Source organism: Phalacrocorax aristotelis, chromosome 1, assembly GCF_949628215.1.
Source record: "Phalacrocorax aristotelis chromosome 1, bGulAri2.1, whole genome shotgun sequence".
Lineage (NCBI taxonomy): Eukaryota > Metazoa > Chordata > Aves > Suliformes > Phalacrocoracidae > Phalacrocorax > Phalacrocorax aristotelis.
The window spans coordinates 59,496,726-59,517,873 of NC_134276.1; the positions used below are offsets into that span (position 1 = coordinate 59,496,726).

General features: G+C 37.0%; 1 protein-coding gene across 1 annotated transcript in view; it reads left to right on the forward strand.

Moving 5' to 3' along the window:
- TM9SF2 (transmembrane 9 superfamily member 2) overlaps nucleotides 1-20,537 on the forward strand; it is a 28,671-nt gene extending 8,134 nt beyond the window's left edge. Inside the window, exons 5-17 of the mRNA XM_075090061.1 lie at nucleotides 2,885-3,014; nucleotides 4,256-4,380; nucleotides 5,230-5,341; nucleotides 7,829-7,908; nucleotides 7,998-8,106; nucleotides 8,225-8,357; nucleotides 8,602-8,721; nucleotides 10,862-10,919; nucleotides 11,571-11,730; nucleotides 13,207-13,358; nucleotides 14,377-14,488; nucleotides 15,112-15,283; nucleotides 19,367-20,537. Coding sequence (XP_074946162.1) covers nucleotides 2,885-3,014; nucleotides 4,256-4,380; nucleotides 5,230-5,341; nucleotides 7,829-7,908; nucleotides 7,998-8,106; nucleotides 8,225-8,357; nucleotides 8,602-8,721; nucleotides 10,862-10,919; nucleotides 11,571-11,730; nucleotides 13,207-13,358; nucleotides 14,377-14,488; nucleotides 15,112-15,283; nucleotides 19,367-19,434 — 1,531 coding nt within the window. The 3' untranslated portion in view covers nucleotides 19,435-20,537. The remainder of the gene's footprint in view (nucleotides 1-2,884; nucleotides 3,015-4,255; nucleotides 4,381-5,229; nucleotides 5,342-7,828; nucleotides 7,909-7,997; nucleotides 8,107-8,224; nucleotides 8,358-8,601; nucleotides 8,722-10,861; nucleotides 10,920-11,570; nucleotides 11,731-13,206; nucleotides 13,359-14,376; nucleotides 14,489-15,111; nucleotides 15,284-19,366) is intronic.
- The last annotated feature ends 611 nt before the right edge of the window (nucleotides 20,538-21,148 follow it).

The window sequence follows — 21,148 nt, forward strand, 5'->3', positions numbered from 1 at the left end:
ATGACCCTGTCACTCGTTGAAAGAGATTCAGCTTTTTTAGGGGAGCCCAAAGCTTAAGCAGGCTGTTGATACAGAAACTGAAACAGAACCGTGTAAAACTAATCATACAGAAAAGTACTTCAGGTGGGCTTCCGCTCCGCCTTAGCTTAAATTGTTTTACAAATATACTTAGTGCATTTAATTATATTTTTTAGGCTGTACAGCTAGCTTGATAGGGCTGTTCAGATTTTAGTAAGATGTAGTTCTATTTTTCAGTGTGAAAACTTCCCTTTAAATTTAGGGCACTCTATGCATCATCTTACATTCTTAGTTCTTTTAATAGCACTTCTACTATTTGTTTTTGGGGTGGTGGGTTTTTGGTGGTGTGTGGTGGTTTTGTTTTTTTTTTTTTTTGCTAGGCCCAGTACCCTAAAACTTTAGAACCAGTGGCATGAAGAATCCCTGTTTATGTCTGTTACAGTAATGGTAGTCCCCATCAGCCACAGCTTCACAAAGTGGAAGTGTCTGGATTTTGTGATGCATGATGCGTGGTCCAGGAGTATGGTCCGGGGCGATGTTTTATGGGGATCAGCAAGGTAGCATAAGTGAGGATTTAAGAGGTTTATTATCCAGCTTCAGTTTATCATAAAATTCCTGGGGAACACAGATGGTACAAAGAACTTTTAAGGCTTTAGAAGCCACTTAATAAGATTAGGAATTGACATACTGAATTGACTCAACAGCTATACTGATATCTTGGCTGACAACGTTCATCACCAGATGTTCTTGAGAGACGTATAAGAGCACTGTTGTATAGCATATTTGCCCCACATGTATAATCTCTTCAAGTCATTTTAAATTTGAAGATTAACTGTGAAAAATTATTTGCTGCTTAAACTCTCAATTTGTTCCAGCATTGCTGCTTGAAGGCAGCTCAGCATGTCTTTGCTGTAGAAGATCCAAGGGAAAGCCTTTAACCCAACCAAACTCTTTAGCAGTAGGTTAGTGCATGACCTGGTTTTGATTACGAAATGAAAATACTAACAAGCAAGAGCTGTCTCTAGCATATATTATGGAGGTAGAATTCCAAATATGGTTCAAGTGTAATGAATCTGCATCTGGAATAGCTCCTAATCAGCAACTTCATTGTGCTGTGTAGTAGCATGCTGAAACGAGTAGGATTTAGTTCGTGCTGCTGCTGTCTGCAGCTCTGTGATAGTTTTTGGAATCTCCTGAGAACCCAAAAACTGTGTTTTGGGAGGGCCTGTCTTCACCTCTTCCACTGTGTGAGTATGAGCCATGAATGTTGCTTCTGATTTCTGTCTGGGAGCTAATGGTAGGGATGATGCAAATCTTGCATTTTGTGAACAAAGGCACCACATACTACTTTTTTTACCCCCTTCTATTGGTGTGCTTTAAAAATGATGCTACTGTAGAGACTGTTAAAATACACAGCAAACTAAACATTTCATTGTTGTCTGAAGTCGTAATTCCTGTGTTTTATTAGGTATTGAAAAGTGCCTGATGAGGTATTATCAGGTATGAGGTATTTGTTTACGTGAATAGCCTAGTGGTTGTAATGATGAGACGTTTCATTGTAAGGGCTGTTCAATAGCTTGATAAGTTTTACAAAAATGTGCGGTGTTAAGTTTTTGGTCTAGTGATGCACAAGAAGTGGCAGATGTCTCATCTCTTCATGTGCGAAGTTTATTAATAGACCTTTAAGAACATACCTTGGAGCCATTAATGTTGCCGTAAGAGCAGCTACTGAATTTTAAGTCGTCTTTGAATTACTTCCTTTTTCAGATTTATCTTTCAGCTAGTTAAAACACTTCATAACATAAAGAAAAAGGTTTGTTCTTTTTAGTAGTCTCTCTTAAAAAGGGACAGGTGACCATGTTTGGTATCTTTCTCTATGTTCAAAAGTATATTTTTGGTTTGATGTTTTTACTCTTTGTAGCATATTGGATACTGTTTGTATCTTACTGTCTTATAATTTTCCGCAACTGCTCATGGGGGTGTGGGATTCCTCTACAAATTTCTCATTGAAAGTGAACTATAAACCTACCGGGCTCAGGACTTTTAGGTAATATGAACATAAATCTTGAGGCAATAATGTAAAGGCAGCAGGTAAACAATGGAGGGAGGTTTGAAAGCAACTACTTTCCCAAATGTGGCTTTCAATTTTTTGCTCATGTAAACCATCTAGTTAAAATATTCCATACTCTCAGGGAATAGAACTGAGGTTAATGGTCAGGAATTCATTTAAATAGAAGGGGTAGGGGAACAAAACCAACCAACCAACCAACTTGCTTAACTTTAGTGCAAAATAAAAGTTTAAAGAGTGCAGTGAGAAAAGTATTTTGAAGAGCAATGAAGAAGCTGGAGAATTAATGTGTGTGTGTGTGTAGGCAAAATTTTTTTTGGTTTTGTCCTAAATTTGAAATTACCAAATTCATTTTATCTGATTTAGTGGATTATTTTGGCCATTTTAAAATACAAAATAATGAAATGTTAAATTGTTATGACTTTGGAGTGAGAGTTTTATATGTTGGGCTATATTTGTATGGGGGCTTTAGAAACCAGTCCAGTGAATAGAAAGTTTTGGTGGTGACAGAGTAAGCTTCCTGTTTCCAAGCCACCTGCTGAAGAAATAGACTGATTTTTAAAAATATTGTTTTTCTAGAAAAGATAAAGTTTCTGTTCAAGAGCTAGATGCTTATCTCATTTGGAAATTGGTTTGGTAATTGGTACAATTCCATGGTTAAGATCTTAAAGAAGTATTATTATTGTAGTTAATCTTCCAGTAATGAATGTAGCAAAGTTAGATTAATATTAGTTTGCTTTTGTTTCCATTACACTGTGTGTTTTGAAAGATTGTGAAATGTCACTGTGCCATTTACAGGATTGTGGACAACATGCCGGTGACCTGGTGTTATGATGTTGAAGAAGACCAGAGGTTCTGCAATCCTGGTTTTCCTATTGGCTGTTATATTACAGAAGATGGCCGTCCAAAAGATGCCTGTGTTATTAATGTATGTTTATGCAATTATTTTTTTTAATATCCCCTTTTTACTAAAGACTGGCATTTTTCCTGTGTCCTCTTTCTATGGTGAGCCCTTACCATCTTAAGAACCCTTGTTGCTTAAAACTAGGTAAGTGTTTTGATATCTCTACAAGTACCACAATTTGTTAGCCTCAACTAAGCCTAAGAACTTTGTCTCTTCTGTTGCATAATACAGAAGGGCTCTAAAAGATAGAGGGAAGAGATGAACATGCATAGCATTTAGTACCTGTAAATGGTGACAGAGAAGAAAAACATGTCATCCTTCATTGCCTAAGAAGTCTAAACATTCAAAGGCTTGGACTTTACATTTTTGTGGGATAGAAGTGTTTTCACAGAAGCAGGTTTGCATAGACATATTTGTACCTCTCCATGGAAATTAATACTTCTTGAAGGATCGCTTTCCCTAAAACTGTGTGGGCTAATGGAAGAAAGCAGAATATAAGATTTCTGAGTGAACAAAGCTTCTCTTGTGAGAGATCTATCAGATTAACTGGTGGAGGTCCAGATAAAAGCACTGTAAGTATTGTGGAGAAAAGAATGCAATAGAAAATCCAGGATTTCTTTAGATTACTGCAGACCTCTTCCGTGGAGAGGTCACTGAGAACCTGGAATGGATTTTTGGTTTTACCAAAATGGTTGGTTTTACTTAATGGATTGTACCAAAGACACAGCATTCTTAGCTGCTGCTTGCAGTTCATCCCTGTGCATCTTTGGTTTCAAACGTCAAGGTGGCTCTGTCACAGAGAGCAGTTATTTGCATTGTTTGTCTTGGGAGGTTCTCTTTAATCTATGAAAAATATAGACATTGTTTTAAAATAGCTGATGTTAATGAAACACTTCTGATATGAAAGTTGTCATGTAGGTAGCTATCCAGTTTGCCACTTCAATTAAATAAAGTGGGACATCTTCAGTTACTGAAATATTTGAATATATTTATAAATACATTTTGTATTTAAATACATTTTTTTACTTTTCAACTGTAGTAGACAGTTCTTAGCATTAACTTTTTTAGTTTGTCTTTTTAATGCAAGGCTTTAATGCAAAGACTTTACTGTCTTTGTATACCCTAAATCCCCCATTCATCTTGTAGGAGAACTTCTTGACAGAAAATCTGTACATAATCTAAAATTCTGTTATGTAAGCTTCTGCCTAAGGCTTTTAGATGTCTCTATCTTTTCGATTGTTTAACACCATCGTTTATCATTGCAGTCAGAATTTCATGAAAAAGATACTTTTTATATTTTCAACCATGTCGACATAAAAATATATTACCATGTTGTGGAAAATGAAGCTCTGGGAGCAAGACTAGTTGCTGCTAAACTTGAACCAAAAAGGTTAGTACTCGGGAATGACTTGTCATCAAATGGTGGTCCATCCCAAGATACTTGCTTTGGTCTGGGGACCTGTTGCTAGTCAGAAATATTTTCAGATATGTGACCTGTTTTCTGTTGATGGATGTCTAACGTAATTCTGTCCTGAATTCAGTAGATCTTTGTGCACCATTTCCTATTTGGGGGAAAAACAAAACAAACAAACAAAAAAACCTGGAAGCGGTATGTGTTCAGTGAAGCAACCCTCAGTTCCCTACTGGGGAACGGTCCGTCTTGTGACAGAACAGGCCACCAGTGCCTGAGGCAGGCGTAATCAGAGTGCAACATTTGATGTCCTCAGCAATCAGGATTTGAATGGAATGATTTCAGAAACATACCCGTCGGTTGTTCTGGTGTCTGTGTGGCTTGCACAACTGATGTCTTAGCATCTTGTCTTTCCTTTATTTTGTATTCTTGGTATAACTGAGCTTGTTGCATTGTTGGTGCAGCATCATGATGACACTATTTTTTTTCCGACAAAAGTTAGTAATTCTGTTGTAATTTTTTGAGTGTTTTGGAGGTTATTAACAGTACTCAGACGTCTTTAATTTTTGGTGCTCAGCTTTAGAGACTATGCTCTCTATAGTTTTCTCTTTAGAAGAGACAACTATTGTTTAAAAAGTTCAAGTATCAAAAGTTCTGCAGTTATGATACATTGCTTATGAGCTCTGAAATTTGAGGTATTAAGAAAAACTCTTACATTGAAGGGAAGAATCCTGGATGAGACTGATGGCTATGTAAGATGAATGAATTCTTAAAAGCGTTGTCAGTGAAGCAGCTTTCATTCTGTGGTTTTTTTTTTTCTTCCTGCAGTTACAAGCATACTCATCCAGACAACCCTGATTGCTCAGGACCGCCTATGGATATAAGTAATAAGGCTAATGGAGAAGTCAAAATTGCTTACACATATTCAGTTTCTTTTAAAGTGAGTACTAAGCTTTCTGTGGTAGTTTCCTCTTAAAATCATTCATTAATACTCTGAACTATAAAGATGGACAACTAAAATGATCTCAGAATAGGAAATTTGTGGTTTTAAAACTTCATTTGAACTGGAATGTCAGAGGTGGCTTGGGATTTAACCACATGCTTTTTATGATTTTGTATACACACTGAATGTGAAGTGCATATGTGTTTGGGTTTTTTGAAAGAATCATACTTTCCTTGTTTAGATAATTTTTCAATCCAAGCTCTGAGAAAATGTGTGCTTCAGCAAATTAGTGTTGTAGGTAGGTTGAAGCTGATAATTTTCTACTCTCCTGCTGCAAAAGCTTTAATTTCTTCAAGGTCTTCCTCCTATGGAAATTTGCAAAAGAGTAGGGAGCTGGTATTTTTTGTTCCACTACTCGTGATTTAAAGACAGAGGAGCAGTATATCACTCAACTGTAGGGAGCAGTGATACCTGAATATGTCTCATTCTGGTGACAAATGAGATTGATTTTTTTTTTAATGGAGTTGGCTGGATGAACTATTTCCCATTCTTTCCCAATCTGTTTAGTTATTAGTCCAAGACCTCAAAACGTTAGTGACTCGCTAGAAAGAGTGCACATTATAACTAAGTGGATTTCTTGACTCCCTGTGTATGTGTTGAAGGGATAGCTCATACACAGCAGTTCATATTTTCAACCTCATTCTGTGCTGCTTCTGGATATGAAGGAGTCCATGCCTTCCTTTTTTCTGTTGTTATGGACTTCAATCAGAATCTTGACAATTAATAGCCTGAGAAATAGCAGTAGAGCAATTTTTTTGTTTTATGTTTTTCTTGTTCTGATTGCAAGGCCAGTGGTGTCTTTGAAAACTATAGGTCATTGTCATATGAAGGCTGTTCCTGTATCTGTCTTAATTCTATGTTTATAGCCTGCTGTAGGATTCAGTTCAACTGTGGTGAAATGGAGACCAGATAGGGGATCTTTAAATTTAGATGTGGGGTAGCATTGAATTAGGGTGTGGGATCCACTGCCACTGTCATAAGTACCCAGTAAAGCACTGGTCTTGTTATTATATCACCACGCTGTCTCAGGCGTGAACCCTTTTTCTCTTAGAAGCTGTTACAGCAGTGTTTGAAAAATTACCATGATCATTCTTTACTCTAGTAATGTACTGGATTACATGGTAGAGTCCAAAATACTATAACTAGTAGGAGAAAATATTCATAAGGAGCTTTATTATGTATGATTAATTATGTTTTGAGAAATTATGTGAGTTATGATGCTGAAATTAATTTATATACTGTAAAGTAAGTACTTTTGGAAACCTGTGAGTAGTATTTAAGAATGACCTTAGCTTCGTGCTATTATATGGTTTATCTAAAAAGAAAAAAAGACACGCTTCACTGTGTGTGTGTGTTACTGTCCTGTGCACAATGTTACATCACTTGGAGATCATTTTCTGAAATTCTGTCAGGTTGGCAGATCAGGTCATCTCAGGAAGGCAGAAAAAAGGTATGAGGGAAAATGGGATTCTGCCCTAGAACTGTTGATACTGGTTTAGAAACTTGTTGCTTGCATTGAGTCTTAGTTTTATTACCTCAGTGAACTAGGCATTTGATCTTGGCTGAATTTTTTAACACACTGTTTGTTATATTTTCAAAAACTGGCTTTACTGGAAAGCATTCTTGCTCTTGTATGTTATAAATTACTAAAATAACATCCTGTCAGAAAAACACCTACCCATTTTTATTAATTGATACTCGTGTGTATGGTTTGTTTAATAGCAGTCTTCAGGTTGATCAGCACTGTTTATTCCTTTTTTCACATTTACTCTGCAAAATGAAATAAATGCTTTTTGAAGTGTTTCTGAACAATGAAAGTTCAGTCTGAATAGGTATAATCAGCTGAAATGCATGAAGGAATAGTTTGTTTCCTTCTACTAACAATGTAAGTTTTGTAGTATTGTCTCCCCACCTGTCTGGCAGTATAAGCTGAGTGTAATTGGATTGGTAGTTGGTACTGAAACAAGGTTGTATCAAAGCACAGGATAATTTGGACAGAGCACTACCTAGAAAGTGGAATGTTATGCTGGACACCATATAGCAGAGCTTAGTTTCTCACTCTCTGTAGTGTTGACTTACATATGCTAAAAAATGCATATTCTGTGTTATTCTGCTTGTCGTTTGAATTCCAAATGAATTAAAGTAATTTTATTGTTCTTCCTCCCTTCAAGAACTGATTTGATATGCGTTTATGTCTTAAGAAGACATGGGAGCTGAGTGCTATTCAGAAAATATTTTGGTTTAGATTCTATGGCCAAGTCTTAGGTTTGTTTTAGGTAGTTGTTATTAAGCTATTTCCTTTAAGGCATGCAAAATTCAATTTTCAATTTGTCGTGAAATTTAAGATTGCTTTGCGTGAACATCAGCTTGTAAACTTCAGTTGGATACTGACTGTATCTGAAACTGATGTGTTTATTCTTTCAGGAAGAAAAAGATATAAGATGGGCATCAAGATGGGATTATATTTTGGAATCCATGCCTCACACTCACATTCAGTGGTTTAGGTGAGAAGAAAGTTTGTCTCCAAGTGCACTGTACTGAAATGTTTACATAGCTATTTGATGATATTTTTTTAACTTTTTTTTTTATTCAGTATTATGAATTCCTTGGTGATTGTCCTCTTTCTGTCTGGAATGGTAGCTATGATTATGTTGAGGACACTGCATAAAGATATTGCAAGATACAATCAGATGGATTCCACTGTAAGTCTGAAATATACTTCCTAAAACTTATTTGGAATATATTTTCTTCAGCTAAAGGTATATCAGGCTATTTCAATGGCAATCTACTGTATTAAAATAGGTGTGTTTTCCTTTACAGGAAGATGCTCAAGAAGAATTTGGCTGGAAACTGGTTCACGGTGATATTTTCAGGCCCCCGAGAAAAGGAATGCTGTTGTCTGTTTTTCTAGGCTCTGGCACGCAGATCTTAATAATGACTTTTGTCACCCTGTGTAAGTAATAAAGTGGGGAGGCGTTCATTGAGTACAGATGACCTTTCACCACTAATCGCGAGGTACTAGTAAAAATAGCAGTATAGTTTTTGTCTAGAAAATTCTTAAAGGTCTAAGACTAGAAACAGCTGAGCTGATATAGTAGACACGCAACTTAATATACACAAATTTTAAGATAACTTATGTACTGGCTTTAAGTCAAACATATAATTACTTTCCAAAATTGTGCACCTCTGCTTCACAGTTTTTGCTTGCCTGGGATTTTTGTCACCTGCTAACCGGGGAGCTCTAATGACCTGTGCTGTGGTTTTATGGGTGCTGCTTGGAACTCCAGCCGGTTATGTTGCTGCCAGATTCTATAAATGTGAGTAAAAGTTATTTAAAATGACAGGGCCTAAGTTAATTTAAGTAAATTATCATCACAGAACTGATTTTTACTTTCCAGTACTGTTTGTAGTTTCCCTCAGGGCAAGATAGGGAAATGTACTTACTCTTACAACAGAAAACATATAGAACGCTGACGTAGTTACATTGGTCTTTGATGCAATCACGCCTGAAGACCCTGAATTGCTCTTGGTACTGTGTGTTTATGGAATTGGAAAGCAAATTCCGTGTTACTAGTACAAAGCTCATTACATCAGACAGTTTTGTACTTCTGTTTCCTACAGTTGGGGGTTGGGTGTTATCTTGCATTCCATTTTAGCCATCAGTGTTGCTTGGTAACATTCTCTCCCCTTCCTCCCCGGCGAAATCATGAACCTGTATTCTTGCATGCCTGAGATTTGTCACCTCTATTTAGCTAGTTCCTAGGTTTTTGGGAGAATGGTGTTTATCAGACTGGGGCCAGGGGCATAGGGGGAAGGATTTTTAGGTGTTCTGTAGTTGTAGACGTCAACCCAGTGGTGTTTGGACACCTGACAGTAGTTGGTTGATACTATTTTCCTTAACTGATCCCAGCTAGCTATTGTTTCAAGGCCTGCCTACAACCTTAAACAGTTTGGGCCTGTACCTTCTGGCTTATTTTAAGGTGAAGCACATCATTCCACATACAGGTTGTTTTAATTACCTTACTCAAGGTACAAGACTCTTTATGACTGATTGAGCCGGACCTTTTGGACTGTTTTAGTTCTGAACATACAGAGCTAGAGTTTTATCTCTGAACTTCAACCTGGCAGTAGCCACTGGAGTTACTTCTCCTAACTGTTTTGTAATTTTCATGTGGGGAGAACCACTGGGGTTGTATTTTGTAGGGAGTTTTTCCACAGTGGTAGTGATGTGATTCCGTGTCCTTTTCTTCAAGCTATTTATACTTAAATAGAAGGAGATTTCAGGACTAAGAGGACAGAATTATTGTCTCTTTCATGCTGTCTACTATGTGTTTTGAAGGATATTTTGAAGTGTATCAATGATAAATTGAATCCAGTATGTTTGGAGATGTAGCCAATAGTAATTACACTTCATATTTATACTTACAAGGAATCATTTAGTTGAGTATTGTGTTTAACTACTAAGACAGTGAGTGGCTGATCCAGAAATATTGTTGTTATAACACAAGGTGGTCCGTACCCTGTATAGAGCATGTAAACAATGTTTCTCCTTATAGTATACAAATAATGTGAGACATAAACCAAAAGGCTACTGAAATGGATATCCAGTTTTAAAAGTGGGTTGTTCTTTTTTCTCAACGTTGCATTTAAAAAGTGAAACCTGACTTGAAATTAAATGGTTAGTCTTTACAACCAGTGCCATGTACTACCCAGATTTTATGAAGCAATAGAAACTTAATTAAAATCACTCTAACCATAATCACTTCTGAGTCTTGAAGTAAAGAAGCATGTCATTATGGCAGTGCTCAGATGAAATTGTCAGCTTCACTGAAGTCCAGCAGGATATTTTCATTTAAAAGTATACTGACTATAATTTTTATCAGCGTAGTGCAAATTCATAAAGATTTTCTTAATAAAGCTATCTCTGGCCTTTTGGTATCACCACTGCTTAATGCTGTTAAGACTTGAGAGCATCACTACTTCCTGTAAGCATGTTAGTCATGACTTTCTTATAAGAGTCTTAGACAAGAATTATTTCAAGAAAACTCTTAAGCTTGCTTTTCACATATTTATATGGTTTTTTCCTACCGAAACCAGCAGTCAAATTCTAGAAAGCTTAAACTTCTTAATCACTGCAGGTTTAAACTGTTTTTTAAGACTTGAAAGTACTGCATATCTTCTTTTTCCTTTTAACAGATAAAGTGGTCAGAGACCCAGTTTTTTCACTTGGGATACTTTTCCTGACCATGGTCAGGCTTTGATTGACGCTTTGTGATTAAGGAATATGATGAGGGAGTTCAGTTTTATTACTAAAGACTTACTTTACCGTTTTAAACTTGGGCACGATAGCACATTATTTGAGTATTTGCAAGCTAAGTATAGCAGATAATTGTACTAGAAAATTAATAGTTGTGAGCTTAATGCATGTTTTGATGACTGTTAAATGTTTTAATACAGCATTTGGAGGTGAGAAATGGAAAACAAATGTCCTGCTGACATCGTTCCTTTGTCCTGGGTAAGTTGAGAATATTGCTGTGGTAAAAAGAATTAAATTGCATATCTCTGACATGCATAGCTAATTTTTAAGTTTCAGCTATACAAGTAAGTCTTATTACATCGTCTCTTTATTCCAGAAGCTACAAGAGTATCACAGTGCTTTTGACAAAGATGAATATGTTAATGGCATATCATCCTTAGATTTTTTTTTTTAGTAAGCGTTTGTTCACTCTCACCACCTGAAGAGGTTGATTAAGAAGGAGCATTATGATAGTAGCAAGTTTTAGACAGGCACACTTTTTCATTGCTTTCTTTTATTCTCTAGGCTGTTTCTCTAACCATACTGTAGTTGGTCTTACATAGTGTCATATACTGTGTAACCACTGTGATAAGTTTTTCTACTTAAACACAGCAAGCAGTCTTACCCTGAAGTGTAGTTAAGACAAGCATATATTTGAAATTGCTTAGTTGGAACGTCGGCTCCTGCTGGAGTTCAATCCCACTAGATTAACAGAGAATTGCTTGTTTGACCTCTTGGTTTTGATATTTTGTGTGTGTCATTTCATTTTAACAGAGATTTTCACTAAAATCTTAATACAGTGCTATTGCTTTAACATTGTTAAATATTAAGGAGTATTTCTGTGCTTTAAGCGTGTTATGTATTTTTCAGAATTGTATTTGCAGATTTTTTTATCATGAACCTCATTCTCTGGGGAGAAGGCTCTTCAGCGGCTATTCCGTTTGGTACTTTGGTTGCTATTTTGGCACTCTGGTTTTGCATATCTGTACCACTGACGTTTATTGGTGCCTATTTTGGTTTTAAGAAAAACGTAAGTGTTTTTGACAAGTTGTTTTATAAGTGTGTGTATACGCATGTACACACACATGCACACATGTATATTTGTCACTGTATAAATTATGACTGAGGTAACACCTAAGCTAGTTGCATTGTCAGCTCCAGTCCTGTTCGGTTACTTTAGAGCTGCATTAGATACCCGATCTTGGGTTCCAAGACTTTGATATTCAGTTGGTTGGTGGTGCTAATTCTCCACAACGATTAGGGTTATCATTGAATTTAACTGAGTGACTGCACGGGATAAGGCAGGGATTTGGGCATTCTTTATTTTAATAAGCATCTCTTCCATTACTAAAAAATTAAGATGACCCAGCCAAGCATAAGGGGAAGGAACTTACGCATTTCTGGTGTCTCACATGTTTTTTGTTCCTGTCTGCCCACTGAGTCTTTAGAAAGATATTTTCTGATCAAATTGCTAGAGATCTTGTGAAGTTGCTTTCTGTAACTATTCTGTAAATGATTATCACTGCTTGGCAGATGTTAATTGGGATTTACTCCTAAACTGACCAATTTTACTTATTTATATGAGGGCTCTTTGTGACACTGGTGACCAAACCTTCTTAAGTAGCAAAATCAATTCTTCCATTTTTGCTTAAAAAGTGGCTTGCTGTGCCACATAAACTTAAAGATCTAGAAGTTCAGATATTTTTGTGTGTTTTCCTGTATAGGAAGCCAGAGTTCGAGCTCTGTGTAGCTCTCATGAGATACCTTCAGAGAATATTTAAGTATCCTAGAAGGCACTTCTAAAGTTGATTGTAGTTATCCACTTTTTCTTCACCAGAATTCAGGTTTGGTGTTTTTTCTGATAACCAGGTTAAAATTCCAGCAAACCCCCTCCTGCATTGTGACAGGTTTCACAAATACATTAAAATCACGTCAGAAAGCAAGTACCTAGCAAGTGTCTATTGATAGTCTTGATGTAATCGTTACGAAAGGGGAAAGATGGCAAAGTATGCGTGTATCTGCCTTAAGTTTTTTCTCCCACCACACTGATCTATGTATGCATCTTCAATTAGCATTTAATTGCCAGTTTGAATCCTCTCGGTTTCTAAGTTTACCCTAATGCGATTTTTTGAGTAAATGCTGAAAAACAACATCCAGGGGTTTTTAGAAGGGGAAAACAAGAGTCTGCGCCACCACTACTCCCCAGTGGAAAAGTGAGAAATCGGCTCAGGCTCAGTAACAGATCATACATAGCTGGGTAATCATAAAAAGGGAAGTCCAAGATATCTGTTGCTGTGTTTTCAATAAGAGCTGTTTTTTAGCTTGGTTGCCTAGCAGATGATGGTAGCTAGGCTGGTAGCGAAAGCAGATGTAGTGGTAGCTGGGTATGCGCATGCTCAAAACAAATACTAGACTTTTGCCACCACTTGTTTCAAAAAGAAAGCAAAAAGGCGGTGCTGTAGTTTGACGTGCTATTTATTTAGTAATTTCGTATTTTCATTTAAAGGCTATTGAACACCCTGTTCGCACAAATCAAATTCCTCGTCAGATTCCTGAGCAATCGTTTTATACAAAGCCATTACCTGGCATTATCATGGGAGGGATTCTGCCTTTTGGATGTATCTTTATACAGTTGTTCTTTATTCTCAATAGTATTTGGTAAGTTAACACGATCTATTTGAATTTTCTCTTTCATAAAATGTGGTAATTTCTTTCTGAAAGTTTTTCTTCAAGACGCTTTGAGTTTTGGTGATGTGGGGTTACTAGGTACTGGTTCAATAAAAATTTAGATGTTAACATCTTTTTAACACTTTGTGGTTTAGAAGATATTCAGTGCCTGTTCTGCTTGTCGAGGTGTGTAGAGAAGTGGCTGTGATATGGTTAGCAATTTACAGCTGACCTACAATATTCAGACAGCTAGTTTTCTCATGCTACTCCTCTGACTTCATGTGAAAGTGGCTCTGAAGCTGACACATGGCATACAACTTGAGAGTAGTAAGTACATTAAAATTGACTTGAGGTTTTGTGGTAGTTGTTGTTATTGAGCTAGAAAAGTATTACTACTCTTGGGGGAGAAAAGAAACATGAACAAATTTTGTGAAATTGTTATGAAGGCACCAGAGAGTAATTCTTCTTAAAAATAAAGCACCAAAGACTAGTCCAGTGTAAGTGGATTTTGGTGTGAGCTCGTAGCACACTGACAAACTAATCTACTGTGAGGGATTTGTCTTCCTTCTGGCACGATTTAGTTATTGGATCTTGTTAAACTGTTTCTGAACCTTGAATAGGTGCCTCTACCCAATGTAGACAGCTACAGCATTTGACACTTCTCGTTATTTTGCAGCTCTGCCCCTTTGATTGAAATGTGAGGTGAAATCCAACTTCTGCTGAAGTCAGTGGAAGAGGTCACGCTGACTTCACTGGAACTGTAATTTCACTCATTGTGTCTAGTCAGTTCTTTCCCGACAATCCCAACCAGGACCATGCTTTGGGCTTGCTTTCTCACTGTCTTCAGACTGGGCTGCCGAGGCTCCTATTCTTCAGTTAGGAAACGAATTACCCAATTGCATGGCCACACAGCTGATGGTACCTCAGTAGGAATGGGAATACTTAGGGTGACGGTATTAGCACAGTGTCCATTTTAAATTCTTTTTTTTTTTTAAACTCCGTGGTATAGGTCTCACCAGATGTATTACATGTTTGGCTTCCTGTTTCTGGTATTCATTATTCTGGTTATTACATGTTCTGAGGCCACAATATTGCTCTGCTACTTCCATCTATGTGCAGAGGTAAGAAATGTTCTTCTGTATTCGTACTTCATATTGTTTTAAGGATGCTTCAAAAAAATTTTAAGGCTTTTGTAATTGGAAACAAGTATTCCAGCATTCCACATAAACACGGTGACTAGATGTCCTGAAATCATGTGTTTAGAAAGTGAAGCAGAATTGAAGTGGGCTACTTCTGGTGAAACTCATAAAAAATATTAAAACCCTGCACCAAGTACCACGAAGTCAGATATCTATCTCTAGAGTCTTAGCTCCCTGTTTTCTGAAGATGCTAAACTAATCCATTAACTTTTTTCAATCAACGTGCGTTTTTGCACATGCCCAACCTTGAGGGGGAGCAGGGGGAATCTCTGTGGCTGGCAGTAGTAGGTCTGGCTTATTTGGGTTTTTAGATTTTTGCCTATTTGATACTGATCGTTAGGTTTCTTACCTCTAATTGTGAATGATGCAATTAATGCAGTATTGGATATATATAGGTTTTTCTGCTGTAGATAAAAGCTATTAAAAAAATCACTTTTTGATAAAGTAATAATAGAAAAAGTAGCTCTGCATTCAGCAATAGGGTCAGTGCATTAGAGGTATATGGAATATTATTCATACGTATTTTCTTTTCCCACCCCTTCTAGGACTATCACTGGCAGTGGCGTTCATTTCTCACTAGTGGCTTCACTGCAGTTTATTTCCTAATATATGCAATACATTATTTTTTTTCTAAACTGCAAATCACAGGAACAGCTAGCACCATTTTATATTTCGGTTATACCATGATTATGGTTTTGATCTTCTTCCTTTTCACAGGTAAGCATATTGAACCCTAATTTTAAATGTTGAGGCTACCTTGGCAAAACTTGTCTTTATACAGGGTCATAAATTTATATACAAGTCTTTGATTTATTTTTTTTCCAGGTAGTTGTGTAACATTTTGCAACTCCAATCATAAATTAAGTGAGGATGAGGCAAAACTACTGCTAACTTGAGACATGGCCTATAATTAGATCTTCAAATATTATGCCTTTAAATGGGATACGTACTTCTCCAGATTCCATTGCTATGTTAGTCATGTGACAAACGAGTTTTTTTAAATTAATTGTCTTTGGAGAAACACGCTTCAAATCACACACAGTCAAGTCTAAAGTTACAGTATCAATTAAGGAAAAAGTGCAGCTTCTGTGGAATAGGAGGAAAGAAGAGAGAGGAGCAAAAGTTGACAGAGAACACTTCCCCCCTGCCCCCCCGCCCCTTCATTTGCTCCCTTCCATAATGTCCTTGCCTTCTTTCCCAATTGCATTGAAGCGGCAGGGGGAGCAGACAGACCTTCTTAACCATTTTTTTTGATGCAGTTGTGTCAGAACCTTGTCATCTTTATTTTGAGCTTTGGGAAAAAGCACCTGCCTTAGGTGCTGCACTTCATTTGCCTTTTAAGTAAGGTGAGCACAGGTGACAATCTTCATCTTCAGTACTGAGAATGAATCTTCAGACACACTTATCCCTTGTTTGGAGTGGAGGAATGGCAGTGAAAGATGCAAGAAGTCTCCTTTCAAGCTCTTGTGCAAGAAGGCAGCAACCACCAACTCCCCCAAAACTTAAAAACACTAAATTGCGTTCCAGCAGAGTGTAACAAGTCTTTGTGGACTTTACCCTACAGAGCAATATTTTTTTAAAGTATTTTGAACTGGTCGATGCTTTAAATGATTTCAAGCTCCACGTTTATGAAAAAGTTTCATGATTCCTAAGGCTTTGATATGGATTTATGTATACCGCTATAAAGGCTATATTTTGAGGCCTGCTAGAACACAAATGGCTTGTCATCAGAGCTTTTAAAACAGATCTCAGTATAACTGCAAGCAGAATTTTAATTTCCACTTCAAGTAGAAGAACAAAAAAAAAAAACCTAGTGGGAAAAGAAGTGACATTTGAGAATGGTGTTCATTTTAAGCGTAACCGAATATTAATTCCAAAGACATTGCCACTTCAGCTTAGGGAATATTGAAGCAGTTTGGGCACCACAACTGAATGCAGATGATGATGAACAGGAGCAAGAGCCTGCAAGGAGCTTCTTGGGTCATTGCCTGTTAAAAGGAGGGAATGGGACTTAAGTAGATTATATAATTTCTTTGAAAAGTGATCAAGCTGTGTTCCAAAAGTGGTTAGTTTTATCTTCCATCTTCTTTAAGTCAGTCTAATGTGTTTTGGCATTGCTTGCGGATGTTTGTAAGTTACACATCATCTCTACTTTTATTTATATTTTGCCTGCTGGTTAGCAAGTCATTCTGAACGTGTGGATCAGAGATTCTGCCTCCCTTTCACCATCCATCTTATTTCTTGACCTGTCTTTCTCTTAACCTTTATTTGTGACCTGGGTTTACTAACAGTCTCATTGAACTAAAGAATTTAAGAATGTGTGGTGGTTCAACTAGAGATGAATGTGTACTGCTTTACGTAGAACAATTTTAAATGCAGTGCAGACTTAGAAAGTAGCATGAAAAAATAATCAGGCCTTACATAAGCATGGGGTCAGTTAATTTAGTTTCACTAGCTTTTCCAATAGATATTTAGCCTTTAATAGTAAACATTCTTGGCCAAAACCAGCACTGTGTTTACCCTGCCTCCTTTGTTCAGCCTCTTTGCTTTGGATGCATGCAGTAATTCTGGAGCACACACATTCAAAATAAAGGGGATTTACAGTAAATATTCTATGCTGAGACTTAGCTTAGCTGCCTTTCAGCACCTAAGGTAACCCATATAATTTCCATCTTTTGCCCTTATTCTTTCAAGTCAGTCACGTCACATGGTATCGTCTGGAGGCATTAAGATGCGTCCAGTGCATCTCCCTTTTCCTTTGCTCACACGTTCACTTTCAGTTGACCAGCTGGCTGCACAGCACCTGCCAGCAGGTTTGGGGAGTCCTTTTCAGGGTAGGTTCCCGAGCATGTAAAAAGGTGTTTTACACACAGACCCCTTGAGATGCTTTCTGTGGCAGTCATTTGTATCTAACTGGGACAGTGGAGATCGGGATTTTGCTGTGCGACTTGAACTAAGCTTTCAGAGTTTGTATGCTTTCGGTTTTTGAAATTTTTAGTTTCTATATTGAAATTAGGGGAGAATACATGTGAAGTTAACCACACGGTTAGAACTTTGAAAAGTCACGCACTTAACGATTTTTTTTATCTACTTCCCCCAAGATTACACTCAAATTATCCTTTCATTTGAGGGACTGGTCCTATTTCTTAAGATTTAAGAATAATTTTGTCCACTTAGGTTGATATGCATCCAAAGGTGGGTAAAACCCAGTTCTCTGAGTTTTGCTGAAGTGCTTTGAGATAAGGCTTTACAGAAAGTTGAGGCGCAGGGTAAAAGGACAGGCGGTTCTCTAGTTTCTTAAACGAAAAAGCATATTAGCAATTTAGCAAAAACTGCTCCTAAAGGCAACCAACTTCCTGTGTCAGGATGATAAAGAAGCTAAAAAGAGAAAATCATAATTGTTATATAGAAATTATTCTGCTGCTGCTTACTCATCTGTTAAAAATCATCAGTATCAGGAAGGGTTTTGATGGTGCCCTGCTGCTATGTCAGTGTAACACGTGCTTCAGGCTCTTGCATCCGTGCTGCATTCCAGGTCATTGATCAGGCTCAGCAGGCAAAATACCGGGAGCTACATGACAAACCTTTGATTCGCAGCTGGGACCACAACTACGTATCATAGTAAATGAGTCAGTTAAACATCAGTAGTTTAGCAAGCGTGAAGGGAAGAATTTTTTTTTTAACCGAGGTATTATTCATGGTTCCTTCCAAGGTTGCATAGTGCATGAGCCGGCACACAACTTGTATTGTGCCTCTTATCAGATCTAAAATAAAGGGGAATTTTTTTTTCTTTAAGGAACTTACTTGGGTCTTGCCTAATTTAGGGCTATGATTTTAGAAGAGGTACTCAGGCGAAAAACAGATAATCTTCAGGCCTTTTTTGCTGTCCTAGTTTTTGTGGGAAACGAAGGTACCCACAATGTAACAGGTGTTCTGAGCTGTTGTTCAGTCCATTATTGTTCTGACTGAGGCTGCATTTTGAAGTAATCCAGTTAGATTAACGAAGTCCAACTACATTAACTACTTTGCATTCAAAATAATATTTTTGTTAAAAACACCTGTTGGAGTTTCACAAAGAGAAGGGATGCAGTTATTTTTATTCAGCTAAAAGGATTAGAAGTTATGAGGAAAACAGTCTCCATCCTCGAATTTCAGTTCAACTTTGCTTATGCCTTTTGACCGCCTTAAGGACTTCAGAAGTATTTATTTTTAAGGTATGTAACACATTTTTTCAATAGGAAGTACAAGTTGCGTAGTAACCACGCTATGGTTTGAAACACAGAAATAAAGGTAGTGCTCTAATTTTCCAAGACCTTAAAGTATAGCTAAGAAATGGGAACTCCTTTCGATGCTGTCAGTCTAACTGGTTTATTAACTGTAATAATAATGCTCTGACCAGCTGAGCAGATGGGGTAAAGTGTGTGTGACTAGTCACTGAAGAAGGGTGAAGTGGAGCAGTGTGAAAGAGTTGGACTGGGAAATAACGAAACAACAGAGGACAGATATGTAGGAAGAGAAATAACACAGAAACGTTTTGAAATGACAGTATTCCATGTGATCTGTTCAATGATTCTGAAAATAGCGAGGTACTTTATATAGTAGTTGATTCCTATAAAGGCCAGGTACTGTCTCTAACTTGCCATTATCTGGTCTGATTGATGTCCTGAAGATTAAAGATAGCAGATTGTATATACAGATGCCCTGATTTATGAACTACAGATAGAAATTGATGTCTCCTGTGACAGTTTTCCTAATATGTAACTTTTTTGGGGGGGTTGTTGTTTGTTTTTTTTTTTTTAGGAACAATTGGATTCTTTGCATGCTTTTGGTTTGTAACCAAAATATACAGCGTCGTGAAAGTTGACTGAAGAAACCAATGTAAAGAATTAACACAGAAGAGGTTTAATCTTCGTTAACGTAACTTAAAGACCTGGTCTAGTTGATGAACTTGAGCTTTATCAGAAGTATTGGCTTCCTATTCTGATATGATACTGAGTATGGAGCTACTTTTTCCACTAATGCATTTGTATTGTGACTTAACAACCTGTTTTCATTCAGATCTTAAGGAAGATCAGAGTTGCGATATTTATGCATTTGTAAATACAACTATACTTTAAAAGAAATGTTAAATTCTAACGGCAGAGTAGAAGTGGCTGTATTACACGATATAATGATACTTCTGATCAAAGTACAACTGTAAATAGTTTTTTCTAGCTTGGTAGGTGGGATGAATTATTTTTCTTTGAGGGAAATGAGAACTTTTTATTATGCTGACTTTGAAGGATGACTCTTAAGAAGTGTTGCTTTTAGTTTGGATGTGATTTTTATTTTTTACTGGTGTTACGTCCATAAATATTCTGATTTCTGTGACTTCATTAGTACGGTGTTCTTGGCCTTTTAAACAATGTGCCTCCGAGTCCTTGAATTTATAAATTCATAATCTAATAAATATTGTAAAAATGTCTTCAGTGGCTTACTACACATCATAAGTTCATAAAAATATGTAAATACAATTATATTGAAGATGGATGGATGCTTAAAGACTGCACAGAGTATTTTATGGCACTTTTCTATGGTTAAATGTATATTGACACACCCTCAGATCCGCAAGAAATGTTTTGTGCTACAAGGCTATAACACGGAAATATGACTGTGGCGCATGAGAATTACATTATATACACATTTAACAAAACCACTCTGCAGCATTAATCCAGTCCTTAACCCAGATACGTTTTCAGAGATCGCTACAGAACCGTCAGGATGTTGAGAAGATCTTACAACGCATGAATCAGCATTCTCTGCTGATCTTGCTTTTAGATCTCAATGATGCATATTCTCTACGGCAATTATTGCTGACTGTACTTACTGTAGGTTAAAAAATAAAAGAAAATCACTATTTTTGCCTTATATTAAGAGACTAATGTCGATTTTGGATGACTACCATTAAACGTATATTTGCTTTTTTTGAAAATGGAGTATTTTGTTCATATCTTGTTCAGCTATTTTAGACTCGTAACACAATTTGGCTTTTAGCATGTTTCCACAAGCCTGATAAAATTTTATTTAAAATTCAACTTCATGTACCCAGTTGCCATTCATAAGGTTGGGGTTTTTTATTCTTAGCGGTTTCCTTTTCTAAAAGACCATAACCTAGTGGTGCTTGAATACTGAACCCAATAAAAATATCTTTGGTTAAGGTAACTTGTTATTAACCTCCTAAAAGTTGGTATGCAAAAAGGCTTCGGGTGATGTTTCCTCAGCTGCTGTGCTCCACAGCCCCTCCCAGCTGAACCGCACCACTCTCGTGCTCTGCCTGTCCCCAACCACAGCTCTGTTCGGATGTTGTGGACAGGTTTGTTCCTGTGCCCCTCCCAGCGTGCAGTCACTAGGAAATGCTGATTTCAGATAAATCTTCCATGTTTTATGTTCAAAACAGGAAAAGGGTGAGAGTGGTAAGCGTTCGTTCTTTACTAATACAGTGAGCTGTACTGCGGCTCTTGATATAAATTTCAAGAAGTATGAAACTGAATATTCTTAATATCCCTGGTTTTGTGATCACCGACTATGTGCTCAAAATCATCA